This window comes from Oryzias melastigma, linkage group LG20 (genome assembly GCF_002922805.2).
Source record: "Oryzias melastigma strain HK-1 linkage group LG20, ASM292280v2, whole genome shotgun sequence".
Taxonomy (NCBI): domain Eukaryota; kingdom Metazoa; phylum Chordata; class Actinopteri; order Beloniformes; family Adrianichthyidae; genus Oryzias; species Oryzias melastigma.
Window position 1 is genome coordinate 21,795,361 of NC_050531.1, and position 10,468 is coordinate 21,805,828.

A 10,468-nucleotide genomic window follows, 5' to 3' on the forward strand; every position below is an offset into this window, starting at 1 on the left:
TTTGGGGGGGGGGGGGCTGCTTTCCATGGTTGTTCTATTCTAACGCACGTACCAGATTATCAGACTTCTACTTGCGTTTGCATGGACTGGAATGCGCGCTGACACAGCCGGTGTGTGAACCTTAAAATTCATAATCACGCAGGATCACATGTTGGACAGACGGGAGCAGCGGATTTTTGACAAGCTGAGAGCAGCAAATTCCCTGCGAAGGGCACGCAAATTTGTCACGCGAATCGCGTTTGGTGCTTCATGGCTCCTCCTCCGCACAGCTGATTGAATGAATGAATGAATGAGGAGGTACTAGACAGACCGCCGATGTCCCGCCTCCAGAGTCATATACCTCACCGTGATTGGTTCGTTCAGCTCTGAACACAACAACTGTCATTCATATCAACCTTGCGGGCCGCAAATTATCATCCCGCGGGCCGCGAGTTTGAGACCCCTGCTTTAGAGGAATAGAAAGTTGATCACTTTTTGTTATGGTATATCAGACCTCTATTTTACTATGAAGTTTGTTCAGTATAAAATTTTGTCAAAATGTAAGGAGAAACACTCTTGTTCTTGAGGTGGTGGGGGGATGGGTTGTTAAAATAAGACTGTAAATACCAAAAATCATGATTTTAAATACTGTTGAAAGAATTAACAAATATTTTAAATGCTGAATCAAGTGGAATGTATATTCTGTTTTTGGTTTTCTATTGAAAATTCAATTTTAAAAATGGTTACAAAATAGTGCAGATTAGCTTTTTCATGCCCCATCACACTTTAGTAATCTTATTGAATATTATTTTACATTACAGCTTTGTTTGTTCAGCGTCACCATGATGTGATCTCTGAATGTAACCTAAACCATTTCTAAAGTCATGTGACTTGTTTCTGCACAGGAAATTCACCTGCTTTGATCAACTGGTGAGACACGCATGTGTTTTTCTGGTGCACACAACTTACTTTCTAGTGAACAGATACTTCCACCAGAAACCACTTCTTTTTACAGCAGACCGGACCAGAAACATAACAACAGAATAACCTTTGGTCAACTTGTTATCTGTAGATTTGTTTCTGTTTGGATTTTTTCTCAGATGGAAAAATACAACTAATCAACCGAGGAGTTTGATCACTTATTTTTACAGATTCATTCACAAAGACCAATGGATTTAAAATAAAATTTTACTGAAAAAAAGTATTTTTTATGTCATTTACAGACTAAATAATTTATATATCTGACATTAAAATAATCCCAACAGTAAACTCAAGAGGGGGCTATGGAAAAAAATAAACACTGCATGAAATATAAATGTGCAAATCAATGAAAAATGAAACTAAATGAAACTTTAAACATTAGTGAACATCAGAATTTGGAGTTAACCTCCTTTCTCTCCTGAATTTCATCATGGTTTAGTCGTCACCAGACCGTCAATATCAGGATTCAAATCCTGTGTAACAACACATTTCACAATGTCATTCAAGTGTCCAAAATACAATGAAATGTCCCAAAATCTTTTCCTGCTTTGGCTGCCTGAATTCTTTATCAACACCTGCCTTTTTCCTTCCCTTTGAGAAGACACCATCAGTGGCCAGACTGACATCACATGACCAGTTCACTCCCACATTGTCCAGCGCAGTAACTAGAGAGGCGACTATCTCACCAGCTGTTGTCGTGTCCATCACTAAAGGAGACGCAATGTTTAGCAACCAACCACAGGAGGAGCCCCCCTCTGTGGTCCAGAGAGGGCTCTGCTGTGCAGAGATAACCTCAGCAGGGGAGCAACTCCTTCTAATGCAAACATTTCATTCAAGAGTCTTGAGTTGTCTGACTTTAGTGATGAACCAGAAGAGTCACATGATAGAAAAAAAATCTGTGAATACGTGAAACCTCAAATAAAAAAACCCAAATAAGTGGAGGAACACTGTATAGTGTATCTAGATGTTAACAATCATTCTTTCAAAGTCAAACTGGACGGTAGTTTTCTAGGTTTCTATGATCTTTGTTTGGTTTCATGAGCGCCTCTTTAAACACTTGGAACAGCAGGTCTCTCAGTGATTCCCAAAAGTCTCTCTAAACATTGAACTAGCTGATGATTGGAATGATTTAGTGAGGACCAGCAGAAATAGTTCAACCACAGCAGGAAGTGTTGACAGAAATGGAAAGAAGCTAAAGCAGCTCCAGAATTGAAGATTCTTTTCTTGGTTTTTCCATCTCTTCATGGTCTCAGTCCTTCCTATCTTTCAGATCTTCTTTTACCTCACAGACCCCCCAGAACTCTCAGGTCCTCAGGTGCTGCTTTACCAACAATTATTTACACTCATTTTCAAACTCTCACATGTTTTTAAGGTTTTTCAATATTAAAATGAACATTTTTGTATTTGAAATGTATTCTATACGCTTGAATCATTAACATTTGATTTGTTTGTATCTTTTTATTTTCATTAATATGTTTTTATTTGAATCTGTTTTCTGATCTTTTATCTTTTATGTTTGTAGTATTTTATTTCATTTATATGTATTTATTTTATCTCCACTGTTTCTTTACTCTGTTCTGATGTTCATGTAAAATAAATGACAGTTTGATTTCTATTCATTACATTCTATCATTGTTTCTCTTTTGTTTATAACGTTTTTAATTATTATTTAATGTTTGTGTTTGAATTTTATTGAAGTTTGTGTTGTAGATGTTTAGATCAAAGTTTTAAATAAAGTTTGATTGATGGATTGATGAGTTAATCAGCAAAATAGATAAATAGAGAAGTTTTAAAATATATGATCTAACTGTGGTGGAAAAATGTTGAATCCGATGGAAGAGCAGACACATCTTAAGATTAACACAAGTATTTAATAACAGAACTCAGAAAAATACACGCTGTGCACGGTGGCGCGTAGGGAAGACTGTCAGAGTGTTCCAACGAACTGACAAGACCTAAGCCTTTTATAGGACTTGTCCAACCTTCTCCAAACAATGCTGCATATCACATGTCCTGACCCCCCTTGGCTGTTACTTATCTCAGAGGCATCTGCTTCTTGCGTTAGTCTCGGGATCAACCCCTGGGTAAGGAGGATGTCATTAAGGATCTATCAGCATCCTGTCCTCCTGCTGGGGACCGTATCTTGTTCTTATTCATTCTAGCTTGGGAAAGAAATGCTCTTTTGACATCTGTTCCTAAAAGGTGAAAAAGGTCATCTGCAGCCTGCAGCTTTGGGTCACACTCTCTAAGTTGGAATTCCTAATTGCTGCAGGCTGTTTTAAGTATCTGAGAATACATTCAGAGGCATGTGTTAATGAGCACAAGAAGACATTCAAAAGTTACAGAGCTTCATTGAAAGGTTACATAAGAGAATAAAATGGAATTAGAATGTAATCAAAATATTCTCTTACAATAACAAATCAAGTTTTCAACAGTAAAGTCATCTTAGTTTTGTAAAATGTGTCTAAAGGTTTATTTGATGAGATCTCAAACATTGTTCCTGCTAAGAAGCTTCATCAATGTTTCAGATTTAGACTGTTTGACCTGCAGAAATCCTGTAGTTCAGAGGAAGCTCTGCTGAGGCTGCTGACAGTTATCAAAGCCTCTAAAAAAGCTTTGGAGGAGGATTTATCAACCATTACAAACACGTTAATGTGGATTCTAAAATGGATACAATAATAATTATTTACTTTTTCATCTTTTTTAGGCTGGATGGCTGTAAACTCTCCACAGGAAGCTGTGAAGCTCTGTCCTCCGTCCTCAAATCTTCATCATGTCTGAAAGAGTTGTACCTGGGTGAGAACGACCTGCAGGATTCAGGAGTGAAGCTGTTGTCTGAGGGGCTGCAGAGTCCAGACTGTAAACTGGAGACTCTTAGGTAAGGAAACAGAAAACTTCAGTTGTGTTTGTGAGTGTTGTTGGTGCTCATGTTCTCCATCACTAGAACTTCATTTCCTGCTTCTTGAGTCTGTGACATCTCTGTGTCTCCATGCTGTGAACTATTCTTTAATCAGCTCTCTAACACAGAGCTGGCAGTACTGTGTGAAGCACATCGTCTCCAGATTCTTCATCCTTCACTTCCTGCTATGAAGAATGTGGAGTTCTCTTCCTGTTCAAAGGATTTAGCAGTTGGAAAATGATGTCCACACATGGAAAGAAGTGACAGGAAGAAAACTCCATCAATGTGGAGCTTTCAGTCAAGTTGCTGTTTGTTCTTCACATTCTAATTCATCTTTTCTGAATTCATTTCCTGCTTTAACACAAGATCATAGAAAACACATTCAAACTAAAACTACAGAAACGTCTAGAAAAGCTCAGAGATCTCAGTGCTGACACACTATTTCTACAATTCACTGAATGACTTTCATTGCTTTAAATTATTGTTTTATTTGTGTTTAAAAGTTGATCTTCTTTCTAGTAGAGTGTTTTTCTGCAGATCTTCAGGTTCACTTGTTTTATACACAAAGCAGGTTTTTAAAATAAAAAGTTTGTAGTTTTTTAAAAAAAAATTCACCTTAAACTGATTTTCTATTTCATATTTTACTGCAAAATTGTATCTTAATTAAAAAAGTTAAAATGTTAATTCAGTTTTGCAAGAAATAAATATTCTCCGACAATTTTTAGCAGTAAATAAATGAATCTTTCAAGCTTCTCCAATGTTTTAAATCAGGGATCCTCAAACATTTTCTTGTGAGATCACATAACTGTTTCTTCTCTCATGGGGGGCGGAGTCAGAAAAGTGTAACAATGATGTTTTTCCAGAGAGCCACACACAATCACATTTTAACAATCTCTTTGTGTAATCTTCACAGAGAAAATAAAACTAAAACATTCCAAAAATTAAACCAGTGAATCAGGAATCCTCTCCTGTCATGGTTCTTTGGAGATGTTGGAGTCCTGCAGCTCCTCACACAGGACTCTTCTTAGTGATCTGGATCTTTAGACTCTTTAGGTCGTTGTGTTGTTTATTTAACTTATCAATAGTTATATCAACTTATGAACAAAATTACAAACTAATTAAAAAACGTCTTTATATTTATAAGTGTAAAATATTTTAAAGATTTGATTTCCCTCCCAGGTAAAATTGTACAAAATAAACTTTCAAAGTGAATCAACACAAAACACTAATATAATTACTTTGCATACAACAGATGTCAGAGCAATGGGTCTATATGACGAAGGAGTAGAGGGATCTTTACCAGGTTTTAGTATTGGTAAGACACGGGCACATTTCCAGGACTCTGGTAACTTTCCTGCCTCCTATATATAGTTAAAGAAAACCAATAGCTCGTGTTTTGTCCCTCCATCCAAATGTTTCAACATTTGATAACTAATTCTATCCTGACCGGGTGCAGTATTCGCCCCTACACGAATCGCATCCTTCAGTTCTCTCATAGAAAAATACAAGTTATACGAAACATTTGAGACTCCTACAGATCTGACACCATCTGCCAGCAAAGTCCGTCTTGACTCCAGAACATCTTGTCCCACCCCCACAGAATCGTGAATATCCTTGAAAACCCGAACAAACATCTCAGCTTTATCCTTATTGTGAACTGCTTCTCGTTGCCCATCACTCAATACTGGTATTTTCCTCGACAAAGTTTTTCCAGCCATTCTGTGTATTTTTCTCCAGAGCTGTACCACAGGAGTCTCAGGTCCCAACGTACAACAAAACTGTCTCCAATAAGTTTTCTTTTCAGTTTTAATTACTTTCCTGGCCAAAGCCCTACACTTCTTAAATTCAATAACATTTTCAAGGGTTGGAAATTTCCGAACTTTCCTAAAAACAATCTGTCTTCTTTTGATCACAGCATCACACTTTTCATTCCATCAAGGGACAATAACACGATTCCTTGGATTACCCCTAGTAGGAATAGTTCTAGAAGCCACACCCAGAATCAGACACACTAATGATTCCCACATCTCATCTATTGTGCCTTCACTGTTAATTTGACCCAAACCTGCAGCTGTTCCGTTCACAAAATCCTTCCAGCTAGCCCATGAAAAATTAAACCTTTGAAGCCTTTCCCCAGCATCCACCACCAGAGATCGTCCAAATCGGCTTAGAACAGGGAAATGATCACTTCCTAGCAGATTTCCACGCACCACTTCCCACTCTCCAATTCTTGCCAAGCCTGGTGAAGAGAACGTCAGATCGAGACATGATCCCTTATTCGACCTTGTATCAACTCGAGTTGGAACAGAGGTGTTTAGGAGTACCAGATCGGAATGATCCAGAAATTCCTCCATTATTGACCCATTGAAATCTCTTCTGCAACTCCCCCACAAGGGGTTGTGTGCATTAAAATCCCCCACCCACACCACAGATTTTTCCGTTTTACTGAGGATATTTTCTAGTTCTGTCAATAGTAATGGTTTATTTGGATTATAACAATTTAATTAGGTATTTTTTTTCCTCATGACACTAAACCTCCAAAATCACACACTCAAGCATTCCTTCCCATTTACAAATCTTGAATTGAATACCATGCCTCACAAATGTAGCACACCCCCCTCCAACCTTATCCATTCAATCTGACGTAGGCAATCATATCCCTGAATGACAAAATCTAGATCAGGGTGCAAATCCCTTAATAAACCGCTTGAACTCTTGCCCGTTAGCAATAAGGCTCCTAGCATTCCATTGCAAAATGGAGAACATAAGCAACAACTCAAACATCATCCACATCTTCAATAAGTGCCCCATCATCCAAATCATAAATGTCTTCCATATCAACTTCTCTCTCAGACTGACTCACCTGGCTTGCCCTCATGAACTCATGAAGAGATTGAGGAGCAAAATTCTTAAATCCCAAAAATCTATTAGCAGACTCAGCCACAAACTTTATTATATCAGACCTAGATGTTTTCCCACGCGTCCCGTACATAACATCAACCATGAATGCCAACAAGGACTCTGTGTGGACCACCATTCTATTGGAACCCACAATTGTTGTAGGTGAACTTTCAGAAGATAAGTTCCTGTGAGCAGACGTGTTCATTGAAGTACTGGGAGGATTACCCACTTTAATCCGTTTAACTGCTTCTGCATATGATATGTTAAACTGCTCTTTGACATCTTGAACTTGTTTGGCTTTAACAAAAGATTCACACTCCCTCGACGACGCCATATGACCCCCCCCACAATTGCAGCATTTTAAAGCTGTCATTTCACAACTGGAAATATCATGATCACCCCCACACTTTGCACAACGCCGGTCCCCTCTACAGGCAACAGCCACATGTCCAAAGCGTTGACACTTAAAGCACCCCAAGAGGGGTCTAACATAAGGCCTGACTTGGTAAGAGATACAACCAAGAAAAACTCTTATAGGGAGGTTTTTTTTCCTGAAAATGGAAGTAATACTGGGGCATTAGGATTACCACCATCACGAGCTCTGAATCGCTTCACTTCCACTACTTCCCCACCAACGATATTGTCTGCAATTTCCTTTTCTGACACATCCGCACACACATTATAAATGACACCTTTCACCACATCCCTCCGCTCTGTCACTGACACCTCCACTTTTTTCCCACAAATCCTAGTGATTTTCTTTGCTTTAGAAAGTTGATCCGTATTTGAACAAAACACCAACAGGGCTCCACTCGGAACAATTTGAGCCTTCACATTAGCTCCAATACATTTCAGCGAATCTGCTATCTTCAAAGGGTTCATGGCCCTGAACCCCTCTCCTGACTGCTCCTTCAGTCTTATCACGACTTTTAGCTCTACAACAGACAAAACACAAAACACTCTGAACGAAACACCTCCGACCTCCCAACACAAGCTAGCTCTAATGTTTAGCTTCCTTCCACTGTCTTGCACTCGGCTCACCCTGAAAAACTTCATCCGATTGTAACAAATGTTTCCATGCACCACACGGTTGATCAGAATAAATCATGTTGACATGCGCAGAACTGTCTAAAATACCGGAAATAGTCGTAGAAGAAGAGATAACGAGTTCTGTTGTAAACAAACAAAGATCATCTATAGAGCGAGATGATACTCTGAACATGATTTCATTATTATTAATAATACTTTTAAGAGCCTGTTTGCTCATAATTTTCTAAATCCATGCGGTCAATTTGCATATTGCCTACATGTAATTATGTGGGAATAAGATCAGTCTTTATTCTGTCTGGTTGCGATTGGAAACATGAATTTATGTGATTTTTACACGGTTACTCAGGAGCGGCATTTCCGCATTAAAAAGCCGCCTCCGCCAGCTCATACTGTCCTGAAGCCGCTTGGAGAAACAGTTCTCCCAGGAGACACGGTTCTCCTGAATCCTGCGGGTCTCTCATGCAGATCAGCTGGACGGACTGCGGCCCGAAGCTCACAATGTAACAAAGCACCCCCGCGCACGTGCGCGCGCTCACACATGAAAGCTGTGAATCCGGCTTTTCTACTCAAATAGAAGAGGGCCCGTTTCAAGAAGCAGGTTTTGTTGGAACTCTGAGTTCCTGAACTCCAAGTTCAGTAAAACTCAGAGTTTTCGGTTTCAGAAAGAGAGATAACTTATACCGGTTTCAAGAAGCGGGTTAAGCTGAACTCAGAATCAATCACTATGGCAACTGAGTCTGAACGTAACCTGGTCGGTAGCAGGTTTTCTACATGAAACTTAGAGTTCTCTGCGGTCTCCGCCCCTTTTTAAAGTGAAAGATGATCAAATATGAGTTCCTCATTAACATTTAGAGAACATTCACATTAGAGACGTCACGTTTTCACCACACAGAAACCAGAATGACATGTTCATTCATAGAGGATCATGTAGAGAGGAGGCTGATTAATCCAGAGGAAATGTTATTTACGTCGGTAGAGGATTTGGAGGACACGAGTCGACTGACTGATGTTTCCTGATTTATTTTTATTTCAGCGATATTATAAATAGTGAGTTTTTTCGGGGACTCGATATTAATAATACAGAGTTTTCTTTTCCTTATTTTAAACCCTTAACAATGGAAATCATTGAATGTCACACACTGGAAAGCATCTGAACTTATCCAGCATCTAACGTTTACGACAAATATTAGCTCTGTTGTCAGCAATGCTGCTTTGCATTAAAATTAATTAAATGCTTTTTAAACATATGCCAGGCAGTTACAGAGTTTCTTTTTAGTTTGCAGTGATATCCTTGAACTGGTCATTCATACGATTACAGAGATTACTGATTAAATTAGTAACACATCAAAAACCATTCCTTACTCAACAAGTGACAAAATAACCTTCCTGACATTATTTATTCATTATTTGAAATGATTCAAATAACTGCAGATATTTTCTCTCTGTTCTACCGCTGCAGCTGTGTTGCTTTTCTTGATGAAAATGTTCTCCTATAGTCGCATTTGCTTGAAGGAATTTATCAATTTCCGTCGCCGGAAGTACTAAACTCAGATGTTTGCTCCCGTTGCCATGGTGAATCGTGCTGTCTTTGCTCCATTGATCAGGGCTTTTAATGGTCGCGACGCTCACACCTGATTCTGGTTCTGACAACTTCAAGTTGATTGAATCAAACATTTTCAGCTGTTCTGGAACCGAAAACCCTGAGTTTGAGAATTTAGAGTCCAGTGACTCTAAGTTCAGGTTCAAACTCTAAATTTGTTGAACCTGCTTCTTGAAACGGGCCCCTGGTGTGTTCTGTCTCTCCCTCATGTGAACAAACAGTAACGAGCTTCACAAGTGTGCACCTCCCCCCGTGCACGCTCGCGGTTTGTGCACGGCTCTTTCATGATCTCTCTGAGTAAATGGTATTGATCTGACATGTGAGACTTGAAGAGAAAAAAACAAGAGAGGATTTGTGACACTACTGGATAAATACAAATGTAAAAATGAGCAGCTGTGCTGTCCTGAACTAATAGTGAAACAAACAGAAAGAGAAACTCTTTTTTACTCTCGTTTATTGGGGGAGTTGTGCTGTAAAAATAACTTGTGAAGATGAAACCCGTGAATGAAGATTACAGATGTTAAACTCCTCACTACACACTTTCTCCACTTTTCTCAGACAGACATGGACATTTTTAAATCCAGGATTTTAGAATGAAAACTAAGATCTGATCACGATCAGAGATTTCTGTGGGTCTGAAGAGCTGCACGTTTCTGCACAGACCAGGAGATTGATTGACAAGGTCTCCAGCCAATCAGGACACAGAACAGGATGAGCTGTTTAAATAAAAACAGCAGCATGATCGCACTGAGAGCAGGTGAACTGTAATGTGGAAAGAGAACTCTGTATTCTGTTCTATTTGACAGAGATTTGAGATTCAGAAAGAAGCTCAGACTGTAGAAGGGAGGAATAATAAGTCACATTCTATGAGGGTCTGGATCATGTGGTCAGATAAAAAAAAAAAAAACAGTGATGAGACTCTGCTAGTATTTGGATTCGGCCTGCAGTTCGGGGATCCCTGCTTTAAAGCAGATCTCACACTCTAAGAAGAGATGTGTTAATAATAACACAAACTGTGTTACAATTTACTCACTTACTGTGTTGGAAAATACAACACA

The 10,468-nt window shown here is 39.0% G+C and overlaps 1 protein-coding gene across 1 annotated transcript in view; it reads left to right on the top strand.

Annotated features, from left to right (window-relative positions):
• Window positions 1-4,001, top strand: part of LOC112151139 (NLR family CARD domain-containing protein 3) — a 34,867-nt gene extending 30,866 nt beyond the window's left edge. The window contains exon 5 of the mRNA XM_024279836.2: window positions 3,668-4,001. Within this exon, the coding sequence (XP_024135604.1) occupies window positions 3,668-3,842 (175 nt within the window). The 3' untranslated portion in view covers window positions 3,843-4,001. The remainder of the gene's footprint in view (window positions 1-3,667) is intronic.
• The last annotated feature ends 6,467 nt before the right edge of the window (window positions 4,002-10,468 follow it).